Source organism: Macrosteles quadrilineatus, unplaced genomic scaffold, assembly GCF_028750875.1.
Source record: "Macrosteles quadrilineatus isolate MER2022 unplaced genomic scaffold, UCM_ALF_1.0 Scaffold_1__1_contigs__length_201487025, whole genome shotgun sequence".
Lineage (NCBI taxonomy): Eukaryota > Metazoa > Arthropoda > Insecta > Hemiptera > Cicadellidae > Macrosteles > Macrosteles quadrilineatus.
In genome coordinates, this window is record NW_026542594.1 from 6,991,902 (window position 1) to 7,006,060 (window position 14,159).

The 14,159-nt window shown below is 31.7% G+C and overlaps 1 protein-coding gene across 8 annotated transcripts in view; it reads left to right on the forward strand.

The window, feature by feature from the left end:
* The window catches only part of LOC128988985 (uncharacterized), a 388,279-nt gene extending 374,802 nt beyond the window's left edge, over nt 1-13,477 (forward strand). For 7 of the 8 annotated variants that reach the window (XM_054410826.1, XM_054410877.1, XM_054410835.1 and 4 more), the window contains one exon: nt 48-217. In XM_054410826.1, the coding sequence (XP_054266801.1) occupies nt 48-125 (78 nt within the window). In that variant the 3' untranslated portion in view covers nt 126-217. Of the gene's footprint in view, nt 1-47; nt 218-12,484 lie in introns of those variants that run through there. The other variant, XM_054410870.1, reaches the window with a different exon arrangement.
* Nucleotides 13,478-14,159: the final 682 nt, after the last annotated feature.

Sequence of the window (14,159 nt, forward strand, 5' to 3'; positions counted from 1 at the left end):
TTACCTTTTGTGAGTTGACCATAACAAATTTATTTTCTTCTTTTCAGTTGTACGTAATACTCGGAAAATTCCGTGGAGAATACGAGAAAAAGTCAATACGATATTGGGCTTCAGAATCGTGCTAGATAGATTTCTAGACCAAATGGGATCAGACGAAGAAAATGCTTGGTAAAAAAACTTCCTAAACGTGCCAGTAATAAAATAAAGAATTTAACTTTCAAAATATAATCATTTTACCCCAATGTTTCTAATAGTTTACAAAGGACACTAAAGGATGCACTTATTTTTATGTAGTGAGATTGTACTATTTCCACTTACAGACTAACACCGTTCAAAGCTTTATGATAGAACGATTTGAGTTATACTTGTAAATGGCATTGTGGCTCATAATTCTTTTATACCTTTGTCATTAATGGCACTAATTACAAAAAAAAACACAAGCCTTTGATTTAATAGGGGTTTCACTCATTTAAATTTACATTCAGGTGAAACACGTCATAGTTATCCGTACTTTAAGGAAGATGTTGTTTAAATATGTTTGTTATTTAAGTTGTTATTCAAACTGTATTGCGAAAAGGTTACTTAACGTACATTTAAATAAGAAATTCAACTTCATGCTGGATTTGAAACTGTCAAGTGCTGCCGGATATGAATCACATTTCAATAAGCTCCTATTTAAATTTGATCACATTTAAAGTCAATGTTTGTATTTTACATGTCAGTAATTTTCCCCCCACACCTTATACTCTGAAGGGTCGTAAGTAAAAAAATTTTTCCGAGCAACACAAGAATAAATCAACATAATTGCTACGGACGTGATTGTTCACCAAACCTTACAAATTTATGTTCAACGTTAATTATTTTGGAGTATCACTAAAACAATTTAACCTCACAAATTATAACTAATTTTAAATCATTTTATCTGAGCATAAATTGAGTAAAAATATTGCGTACCTATGATCAAATGTATAAAATCCCATTAGTACTGGTATAAAGGCTCTAAATTCGATTAAACAAATACGGTTTTAAACCACCGATACACAAAGCCGTAAATTAAAGTAAATAATGTTCCTTTCGATTTTTTCATATAAAAACACACAGTCGTCTTACTAGCAAAAACCTTTAGATTTTCCCGTTGTTTGAGGAATGTTTAGTATTTGAGTTTAGGGCCAGAGGTTCTAAATGAAGATTCCAACTTTTATTAAAGCATTGAACTACACGCTTAGGAAATGTCTACCCTTTGTAGGCGATTCGCGGACCGAGGAGCGCAGTTACTTACCCAGTTTTATCACTTTTTATTCCATTTTAATTATTTGATCAACATGACTAGTTTACACTTTTGCTATTTTGACAGTATTTTAAAGAATCTTTTGACATACCACAATGTATTAATACATTGATGATGTGTTTGCATACAATGACCTGACGAAGTTCTAGGAACGAAACTAGTTGCCATACCAACTGTGGCTGGATAAGTTAATCCTTTTATTTTATCAATAATATATTCCAACTAAGGGTCACAATGAATAAAAATGATATTTATCTTACGTGATTGGAAATTAAAACAACTAGGTCTATATGAATCAGCAGTTTTAAATTACTAGGTATTTTCAAACCAATATTTTCGCTATTACCATGGTGAAAACTATTTGTGCAATTATCTCAAAGCAGGTAAGTATTTAACAATAATTACATATGCTAATAATATGGATCCATGCAGGATTATTTCTGCCTAGTTCTTCATGCCAAGATTGAGAAAATATCGATTGTTCAGGTTCAACTAGAACTACTATTAGTTCAACAGATGACATAAGGCAAGCATGAAAAAAAAATAGATACAAAGGATATAAAGACTATGTAATGTTCACAGCTCATTTATTTTTCATTTTGTTAGACTGCTACCTGTTAGTAAGTTGTATGTTTTTTTGATATCCACTGATCATTTATTTGATGACAGCTTGAAAATTGTCAATAATCACCCATATGATGTTAGAAGGAATTATTATTTTGTACCAAAGCACAGGAATAAGTATGGAAGTAGAACACTTGAAGTTTATGTTCCCAAATGTTTTAATAAACTCACAAATCATATGGTTTTTGTAAATAGTTATAGCATGTATAAGAATTATTTAAAGGAACTTGTTTGGAATGATTTGTTACAAATTTAATTTATTAAAATAATATACATTTAATTTATTTACATTTTTAGTTGAAGTTAAAGATTATTGTTATTTATTCTAATAGTTTATTTATTATTGTTACTGTTGAATTTTTACAGATATTTTTGTCTTTTTTTTGTTATTAATCACTCAAGAGACAATTAAGGACTCGTAAAACTGCATGCTACTGATTCAAACTGACAAACTGTATGGTAATTAAGAAACAATATTTTTAGTGCAGACAAACCATTTGTGGTTTTTGCACTTTTGTAACCTATGTATGGTAATTATTGTGTAAATAAATTTCTTGATTGATTGATTGATTGATTGAGCTTTACTTATGAAACTTGTTATAGATGTTGATAGTTTTCTGAGACAAACTAATAAGTTAAATTGATACAATAGTTGTATTATATCCATAAACGTTGTTTTAATTTGTTGATTTATTAAAAGCCATGAAACGTGAGAGCTTCGCTTAACTGGCTTTCACTGCTATGAACGCAAGCAATCCTAGTTTACATGTCTTTGCAGTTTTCCAAGTATCAAACACTCTGGAAGGATTTTCTCGGCTCCGTCAATTTTGACAACGCAACATTCATACAATACTGTGCTGCAAACTGCATCCCACCTACAATATATGGCAAAGATATTTATCAGCTGCTATTGTTTATATAGCGTATCCTTATATATAAATTCAAAATTTATTTAAAAAAAAAAATTGAAATCTTACTACACATTGTAGTCTGCTGTACAACAAAGAATAATAGGACATGAATTTTTACAAGTTTGTTTAAACCTAATTATGATAATTGTTATATAGGTGGTTTCTTATAATATTAATAGAAAATTTTATGACGGTTAAAGATATTAAATATAGCACTTGATTTTCCAAATTGAATTTCTTCCAAAAGTTCTCAACTTGTTGAGGAATTGTTCCTCTTGATCCAATGAGTAGTCCATATACTTCAAATTTAGATATTTTATATTTTTCCGAATAATAGGGGATAGTTTTCTAATAAATATTTACTTTTTCTTCATGGACTTCCTGTGGCTGATTTTCGTGTGTCTCAAGACGAACTGTTGGATCTATAATGAGACCGAAATCTTTCGCCTTGTCTATAACAATGATGTCACTTCACCTCACAGAGGCCTCTTCTTCTATAGCTGTGACCTCTTCATATACCTCGTAAATTTTCTTTCTGAATTGATCAGCTATGATTTTTCTGATCGTATGGTGGCGGGTATTCCGTAGAAGACTAATAAATGGGCACTTTCCAAGGACGTGGGCAAGAGTTTCAAGAATACATTTCTCAGATACAGGACAGTGCCTGCACTGGTTCCCGTCCCTTGATCTCCCATAAAGACTTCTAAGAGGAATAACGTCTCCGACCATTTTCAAGTATTATTTGAACTCAGCTTCTGTTAGGCCACAACCTCTAGCCAAATTTTTATTGATCTTATTATATTCTTTAAAAAGAACCACCTCATTCCCTTTGTATGGAAGTTTACACCAATTTTGGTGGAGGACCTTGCGACGGGAGGGGCGCTTCCAGGAAGCCTACACGTCGACACGGGCTTAATTTAAAAACTGCGTAGTCCCTACTACAAAAGGGATATTTTTATTTTGCCAATATCCCATTATCTAACATTCATACTTTATCCAATGTAATCCTTAAATTGCGCTAAGAAATTCTATTCATCTAGGCCAACTAAAAATAAACATGGCCAATTTGATTAAATTGTATTTACATTTTATAAGCTAATGTTGGGGTTTTTAAAATTTGTCTTGATATTCACCAACCACAACGTCTTGTTAACATTTTAGTAAAGGACAATACCAAAGTTTGTCAACGTTTCAACGTAAAATCCAAGGCTGTTTCGATTCAAACCTGTGTTGACTTAGGTGCTTGAAAAAATTGCTAAATTACAGGCATTATAGCCTAACTAAAAATTGAAATTGCCAGTGACGAGCATTTTAATACAAATTAAACATATGCCGAGTGTCCAGAACGCAACTACGGTACAATACTAATACTACTTAGCGTTGTAAACTTTAGTATAAAGGACGTAACAGTTTAGAATTTTAAATAGTTAAAACAACGTGTACGGTCATAAGTTAATATCAAGTGATTATAAAAGGTGTTTCAAAAACGTGAACTTTTAATAAGCTTTGTTAAATCTTTTACGCCATACTTAGCACAGTCAAATGGTGCTTTGAAATGGAAAGTTTTGGTGTAATTGTTTTCTTTTGTTTTCTTTATGTTTTTTGGGGTGCTGAATCCAAATTTGAAGTTTGTTTACGACAATGCTGATTTTAATACTCGTACGTTGGATGGATGTAAAACATTCCATACAATGGGGGGATACATCTGATAACACGAAAAAGTACTATTGCTCCAGATCAGAAAATAGACAGACTTAAAAGTATTTTACCCGCTCATGAAGTTGGGGAGATGGGAGTTTGTTTCCTTAAAAAGTTTTTAAAAAGAAAATTCTCATGGGCTATAAGATATAACAGTTGTGGATCTCAGCAACTTATATACTTCAAAGTATAATGACAAACCGTCTGTTGTGGACTTGATGTGGATTTTCAGCAAGTGGAAGATGTGTGTCGGTGTCCGACATTTTAGGATGGGGTGGATTCATGAAACAAACGACAAATAATCTCCCTTTTCAAACAACGTTTGTAGCTTGCTTGCCTTTTATTAATGCTCCGCCATTCGATTACAACATAATAAATTTATAAATAAAAAACTTTTTAAAAACAAAACGTTTTTAAACACACTAAAAAGGAAGAAAATATTTATAAATATGTGGAGAGTATAAATACTTGTAAGATTTAAAACTAAAAACGTGGGGTGCATGCAATAGATAATTTACAATAATTACCTTCACCTATTGAACTAATGTATTATTATCAATTGCATGCACCCCACGTTTTTAGTTTTAAATCTTACAAGTATTTATACTCTCCACATATTTATAAATATTTTCTACTTTTTAGTGTGCTAAGGTTAATTTGTGTTTCTTTTTATATTATATAATTATGTATTAGATTGAATGGCCTACCTACTAACTATAAATATATCAATCTATTTAATTTATTGTTTACCTCATAGAATACTAAATAAATAACAATTGACATTATTAACAAACGCCTTTATATCTGCAATCAGATTGTTTATCTCTATTTTGAAATGTTTGTTTGTATAAAGAATCTCTTGGGAGCATAACCTGTGTCCTGTACCTCTTAAACTCTGCTCTTCGAACTGTCAAATTGAAGTATTTACAGCTGACTTAAAAATTAATTGATTAATTGATTTAATATATTAATTATATATTAAATATTAATTATATATATATATATATTATTATTAATTATATATTTTATTAATATTATTTTATTATTATTATTATTATTTTATTTTATATTATTAATTATATATATATATAATTATATATATATTATATATTAATTATATTAATTAATTGATTTATTTACATTCTTTCAAAATGTAAACATGGAAAATTTGGAAGCCCATGGGTGGGGCCAACGTAAACTAACGTAGTTTACGTTGGCCTCACCATGGGGCGTAGCCCAAGGGAAGTATGAAAATTAAATGATATAATATTGCATTGTCATCCATTTGTGAGCTATATTTCAAATTTCAAGTCTCTAGCTCATCGGGAACTTCGTTTAAAATTGATATCAAAATTTGTAGGAAAGCGAGGTAATAAAAACAAGCCTATAGGTCGTAGCCCAAAGGGAAATATGAAAATTAAATGAAAATGATATAATATTGTTTTGTCATCCCTTTGTGAGCTATGCTTAAAGTTTCAAGTCTCTAGCTTATCGGAGAGTATCAAAATTTGCAAGAAAGCGAGTTAATAAAAACAAGCCCATGGGGCGTAACCCAAGGAAAATATGAAAATTAAATGATATAATATTGCATTGCCTTCCATTTGTGAGCTATGTTTCAAGTTTCAAGTCTCTAGCTCATCGGGAATTTAGTATAAAATTGATTGCAAAGTTTGTACCGGACAAGAAAGCGAGCTAATAAAAACGTTTTAATAATACAACATAATACACGGCACTACTAACTTTAAACAGTGCAAATCTGTGAATCAACAAGCAACTGTGTACACTTTTGACCAACAAGTAGTTAGTCTACAAATTGATTATTATTTTGACAATGTCATTATCAGAATAGGTGGGTTCCAACTAATTATGTCATTTCTGAAGACAATAGATTACATCATGGATGGAAGTGGATTAAAAGAGTTGTTTAGTACAATATATGCACTGCTTTCAATAGAGATTCTGACTGGACATGCCTATTCTCTAGAGCAATCCCTTATGAGAGTAATGAAAATTGCTGGAGGGCTTAACCATGGCCGTGGTGTAAGTGAAGGGTTTCTGTGCAGATGGACAAAAGGAGTGACTTGACTACAAAACATTTGCGAAGAAATGGAGAATATGTGTATATAAACTGCCAAAAGGCTAAGGTGATTGGCGACATTGCTTTAAATCCAATCGTGGGAAGTGATTTTCAACAGGTAAAGTTTTACAGAAAAGACAGAGTTTTGCCACTTTCCACAATGATCCATTCTCTTAAAATACATGATGACCTTAATCTTACCTATCAATCCAACTACTATTGTTCACAGAATTACACTTGCCAAGCAGCAGTGGCGGTTCCAAAGGGGGGGGGGGCTACAGGGACTAAAGCCCCCCTTTGGACCCTGAAAAAAAAAATTTAAACGTACATTTCGTCCTTAAAATACGCAATCTAATAACCAGACATCAATGTAGTTTTTATCAAACTTAAAAGCGATGGCAGGAGTAGTATTAAGTCCCACATAGATAATCTTTGTGGACACTAGCATAACGAATAAAACAATATTACGCTATGGAAAGTTGTACGCATCATCAAATTTTTACAGCAGTCAGCTGTTGACATGCTAGGGCAAAGGCGAGCGCCGAGCGCGCGAGTGAGGACGGGGAAACAGCTAATTTCCTGATGTTCCATAGTTAGTTGTCAAATTGTCTGCTAGCCACTAACTTTACACAGGCATCAATCAGCCATCAGCGGTTGCACCAGTAGCCTACCATTGACTATATAACACACTAGTGTTAAAGTTTATATAGTCAATGCTATTAATGAATTCGATAATAGGAATAGAGAAAAAGGTTAAGTTCAAAAACGTGTCTACTTGCTTGCATGACATAATAACAGGTGAAATGGGAGGTTTTAGGACAATTGGGCACAGTTCTAGCCGTTAGAAATGGCTTTATAAAGTCACTAAACGGCTTTTAGGAGATGGATTCATAGTCTACAGTAGGCCTATGTTTTGAAATTCATGAATGCAAGTTCGTCATAGTTTGAGTTTAAAATTTCTACTTCTACTTGCTCATGACAAAGACAAATAACAGGTGAAATGAGAGGTTTTTGGACGGTTGGACACAGATTTAAAATTCCAATGTTATTCTTATGGAGAATATTGTAAAATGTTGTAATTTGCTTGTTTATGGATATATTTTGATAAAACTTGGCAAATTATTCATTTTACACTAAGCTATTAATATTTTACTAAAAAGCCCCACAGTAGTTTCCTTGTAGCAGCAAACTTAGGTACTCGTTAAACCTAATCTATAATATTAAAACGAAACAGTGTTTTTTTTATTTCACGATTCTGAATCAACCACTCAACGGATTTTCATGATTTTTGTGTTGAAAGAAAGATAATTTTGAGAACTAGGGAATGTCGAAGCCATAATTTTAGTTTAGGGTCCCAGTTTTTTAGAAATTAGGTTTTAATTTTTAAAAAGTCTAGCAGCCGATGCTAAGATTCTAAACTAGCTTTTGGCATAAAATAATTTGCTTAACATAACAGCTGTAAACATTCAGCTTTTGTGTCACAAATTCAGCATTTGGATCAAATTAAAAGATATACTAAGGGTTTACTTATTTATACTATGTGTAATGCAAATCATTGATACGTTCAATCCTTCGATAAGAGGATGACGGATTATTTAAATATACATAGTAAAATACTAGGATGTTAAAATTATTTTTTAAATGAATCTTTGTAATCTTCGGTTTGTTTTAGTGCAATATAATTTGTTTTAACTAACAGCTGGTTAATTATAAAAATGCCCTATAGAGCTATGAAGTTATTTACTCTGATTTTGCCATTGAATATAGGAAATAAGTAAGATAAGTAACACCATCGATGTATACAAGTCGAGGCTCTTTACACGAGTAAAAAAAAAGTAATATGCAAATTATTTTACTCCTCAACTTCTATGGAAAGGGTAGGAAAATCACAATTTATACATGTTTTAATTCATCTTGGCAGCTTATTGTTTACAATCAATGTTTTTGAATCCTTGAACTTTGTTTGGATTAGGCCGGAAATATTGATGTCATAAAGATGGATATCAAGAATCCTCAGGAATACGATTTTAAATTACCACCACAACCTCAGACGGGTTTTATCCAAAGATATACAGATGAATGACATAGATTGAACACAACGTCATCATTGACCTAGGATACTGCAATTAGACTAACCATCCTTTTATGAAATATAAAAAGTTGTTTGGCGTGTGTTTAGTTGTGGTTACGTTTGTAGGCGCTGAATATTGTATAGTTTAAATAAATGAATATGGGGAATTACGATGTACATTGATTCAATGAGGGTGGTTTGCGGTGGTTTGATTATCAATAGACAATTAAATTACGTCACTAGCTTTACTAGCGTTTTTACTTTTTAAATTCCTTCAACATGTGACCAGTTATTTTGTTCAAATGAATATTATTTTATTTTTGACTCAGCTGTTTACAAAACAAACTAATATGTTGTTGTGTTTACTTTTCTTTGTTTACACTTATTTATTCAGCAATTTATGCAGTGAAATTGACATAATAGAGGATTTGTGTGGACGATTCGTTTAATGATGTCAGGACACCAACGTTATAATTATGTGTACTGTAAATTTTATTGGATGTTTTCGTTTTATTTTAGGGAGTTTCAATTCAGACCTACTGGAAATTGTGTATGAGTAATTGTATTGTGGTGATATTGATTATGGAAGAGGCAGGTATGCGATGGAAGGTGATATCATTGACTAGACCTATACACTTCTCAATTGATAATTACTCTTTCTACTCAAGGCTGCAATAAAATTTGTCTTTATAGGTGTAAACTATAGCTGTTCTGAATTATAGGCCTACACAGTTTTAACTGACTACTCCCGTGCGTAGGACGGGCTATCACCTCGTGTTATTTAAATAGATTTAATTAAAAATCAATTCAGACAAATGGAAATTCGCTTAGTCGGCAGGTTCGCTGTGGCGGGGGTATTATTTTTCATGTTGATGTCCCTAAAGGCCCGAAACACTATTCCTTAATATTCTTTACGTAACACGTCCATGAATGCAATTGCTCGACTAACTTTATGCTCATTTTGATCTTAAAGGTCTAGACCAATCTGAATCTTTGTGGTAACTTAAAAAAACCTGGTATATTTTGATAATTATCTTATTTGTTATTTCCAATATTCGTGTTTATTTTTAATATTTGTATCAAAGCAATAACACGTATACATTATTGATTTCATAAAAATTTAGGAATCATTATATTCATATCCTTTAGGTTTTATTGTTGTTCAGATTTCTTATGCTTAGGTTACATTGTTTAAAAAAATTTATTGTTGCAAAATTTATGGTATGTAAAAGCAGTCAATAGTTAGACGTAGATATTACATTTATACATCTATTAAATTTAAATGATTTAATGTTTTCATTTAAAATTATTTTGTTTCTTTTTGAAAAAGGTAGGTGTGTGTTACTTTGTTGACTTTACTGTAATGTTGTATTGCTGTTTGGACTGTACAGGAAGATTCTCTTAGAACTCTGTCACATTACTACAGTTAACTATGCGATAAGATAGTCTTCAAACTACCTAAGGCGCTTCAGTATAACTTCCAACTCTGCAGTTTGAGCCGCTTTGGAGTACAATGATTTTGTCTTGAATATTGACTTTCAAAAACAATAAAACAACAAAAAAGTTATAAGTATATCTGCGTCATAATTTTAAGTGGTTTTTTTGTTTTTTTTTACAAAAAGGCATTTACGTAGGTTTGCGTATAAAGTTTACACGTTCAGCCTCTAGATCACGTTTTTTATAGAAAAATGTTTAAATACATGTTGTACTGTCGGTGATTCGCATTTAGTCAGCGACCTAGGTTTCGAACCTTAAAGGTTAATTTTTAGGTTTACAACCAAAACGAAAATCCTCTACATTCCTGGGGTTGTGAAGAGTCGTGAAATAATACTTATATGAACACGAAAACATTAACATTAAATTTGGCCAAATTATAATACTCTGAGCGGTCACGTGGTGCAGTCGGCAAAAGATGAGTCATGACTGGACCTTAATCCACATTTTTGAACATTTTTGCAGTTCTTTTAGCTATTTTATCAGCCATGATAGTTTCTTTGTTCCTAATTGCTACATATTTGGTCCTAGTCCGTAATCTAGACATCTTTGGTTGAGGTAAAGGTTATCAACGGTCTTGATAGTTTTAACTTGATTTTCTTGTAGTTGTATGCTATTTTTGCTTGACAAACACCTAATAGAAACATATTTAGCCTCTGGATCACGATGTTTACAAATAATAAAAAGGTTACCTGTTGTACCTGATGGTGATCCGTAGTTAGTCAGCAACCAAGGTTGCACCTAAGTACGGATCACAGACGGTACAACGAGTATTTAACCTTTTTTTATTATAAATTGGTTTAAATACCTGCTTCTAGTAATCCAATAGTTGCAATTTTTCGTCACGCAACTAGTTTCGACTTCATACAGAAGTCATCATCAGGCGTCCAGTGGATGTCAAAATAATCACTTCATCTGAAGGTCGTCGATTCACACATGGTACATTCACACGCAAACACGCACACGAACACGAACATAGTCACATAAAAAAGGTACATTTACAACGATAATACGGATTAATGGTAACTTAGGATGATGCGTCGCGACCGGGTGAATGTAGCGTCTAGACTGCCGGTCAACGTGTTCGGTCGGCGCTGTGACGTCACTGTTTTATTATTTTATAAGGACTTTTTTATTATTTGACAAGGCTTTTATTCCTTTTGAACATAATATAGGTTGAGGTTAGTTATTGGTATTAAAACTAAATATAGATCTTTGCGTGACTGACTTTAACTAATGAACTTCTCTTTTACAGAATTAAATATAGTATAATATTATAAACACGGTGGAAAGCTAATTATGGCAATAAATCCAAATATGAATACACGGTTATTAACATAAATTCACGGCTGGAATATTAGCGTTATACCTGTTTTTAACTGGTACGCCGACGAACAGCAAGCTAGTGACGTCACGCCAAAAGAAAAGGACTATTAACGGTCGAGGAAATTTACCCTTTTTTTTAACTGTCTTAAAAGGCTTTCAATCTATTATTGAATAACCAACAATATTACTTCAAAAAGGACTCTTGATTTTAAATCATAAGTGTAAAATAATACTAATGATTTAAAGGGGCTTTTTAACTAAGTTTCCATGCTAATAATGATTTTATTAAGTTTCAGTGATTTTTACCATGACTTAATGGGGAAAACATTTTATTACGATATTTCACACAGTAAAACTAATGAAGGATGTATAATATAGGCTATGAAATATAGAAATTAAAAATAACATTACATAATCAAAGCTGCGTTGTTCAGTTGTTTATCTTGAACATGCAATATTAAAAAAAAAAAAAATTAAGCCAAAATACGAGATAGTACTTTATAACAAACTTGTTAAGTAGGTAGCAATTTAAAATGACTAAAAGCTCTTCCAAAGGAACAATGTAAAACTTTGGTATACACCAAACCTAGCACTTAACCGTAAATGTTTCTCAAGAAATTACCAAAAGGGTTTACACAACTTATCATTTAACTTATATTTAACTTTCTGAAAATTTACCATGGCAGTTTGATAACATTTATTGTTATTGTTTGATTAGCCTAAGGTCTGATCTTAATTTTTTTCTTCTTCAGGTAAGACGAAGTTGTAATGTTGTATTTTACAGCTTTAGCTAAGCATAACACATTACCGTTCAATTAATACGTTTTATTTTAGAAAAATTACACTTTTAAACACATCATAGCGACATTTTACTCTTATATCATGTATATTATGAATTAAAAAAGTGCAAAGTTTTGTGTATAATCATAAGTAAAATAAGCTAAAAAAATCCAACAAAACCTGTTTCTCATTTAAATTATTATTACATTTCCCAGGGGTTGTTCCATCTATATCGTATTCAACCAGCTACATCACAGTCCTGTTCCAAGACTTCATCGTCAGGATGATACTCTAACTCAGCATCACGATTGTGAATTCTTTAATGACAGTGAAGCTGCACTGAAGAGGATCTTCTCCAACTGAGGGTGGATACCTGCCCTTCTTCTAGTTTCTGCGCTGTATTGTGTGTCAGGGGGCGAAAGCAGAGTACTGGGGATAAATTTGTGTTAATTTATCAATTACTTTTCCTCCACTACCACATGATCTTCTCCTAGTTTCTTTATTGAAGCCATAATTTTATTCTAGTCCAATATTGTCACCCTTTAATACTGTCTTGTTATTGCTATTTTTTCTTATGGAAATTTATATTTTCGCTGTTAAGTGTTCAATTTATATTTGATATACTTTCATCTCGATTCCTGTTCATATCAATATTGTTTAAATTTACTATCATAGCAATCTGGTCAATATTATTGTGCACTGTTCATACAGTATTGTTATTGTTAAATTTTTATAATTTATATTTGTACTGTTAAGTTTTCACATTTTAGCGAAATTCCCATATAGGGAATAACCTATTACCTATAGGTTTCATGGTACATGGAATTTCATGGTTTCATGGTAGATCTGGGACCGATTTATTTTGAGGTCCCTAGAGGCCAAAAACACCATCCGTTCAAATTTAGATATATATCCGTAAGCACGATAACTCGAGCAAAAATTATCCGATTTTGATGAAATTTTATACAAACGTGCAACAAACGGGGTTCTTTTAGGGGTAAAAATTGATTTTTCCTATTTTGACCCTAAAAACACAATTCCATAATTTCTCTCCAAACTATTTTGTAAAGCTTAAGAAAATAAATAATTTTGTATGTTGAAGTGTTGTTGTATACCCAATGGTTAAGGAGATAATTTACAAAATTGTAAACTTAAAATTCCCATGTTATTCTTATGGAGAACTAATAAACTATTTCTAAACGAAATGGTTTTTAGGTGAGGTCAATAATTCAGGTAGACAAGTATTTTTGGGCATCACTCACCTTATTGAAATCAGGAGAGCACAGTCCTTGTCACACAAAAGTTCATTGTACGCACACATTGATAAAAAATACAAAAATAAAAATAAAATTACTTTTAGCAAACTTAAGTCTGTATTTTATTTTATTTGTTATCAACGTGTGTGTATAACTAACTGTTGTGTGACAAGGACTGTGTTCTCCTGATTTCAATAAAGTGAGTGATGCCCAAAAATAATTATCCAACTGAATAAGTAATTGTAATTTGCTTGTTTATGGATATATGTTAATGAAATTTATAAATTTTGTTTATTTCATACTAAGCCATCAACATTTCAATAAAAAACACACCTCAATATCTTCCCTGTAGCATTTAACCATAAACCTACTCCTTTTAAAGTACTCACTCAAATTAATGTTATTTAAATAGGAAATAAATCTGTTAGGAACTTTTAGGGAATAGTTTAGTAGAAATCCAGCCAGGTAACGGGAAATTCGCTTAGACTGCAGGTTTGCTGCGGGGGTATTTTACATTTGCAATGTTTCATTCATGTTTCATGTTTAATTCAAAACCAAGACTATTGCATGTTTTTTCTTGTTTTGCCGGTGTTGTATGTTCACCGTAAGAAAATTTTTAACACTCTTTTGTTGT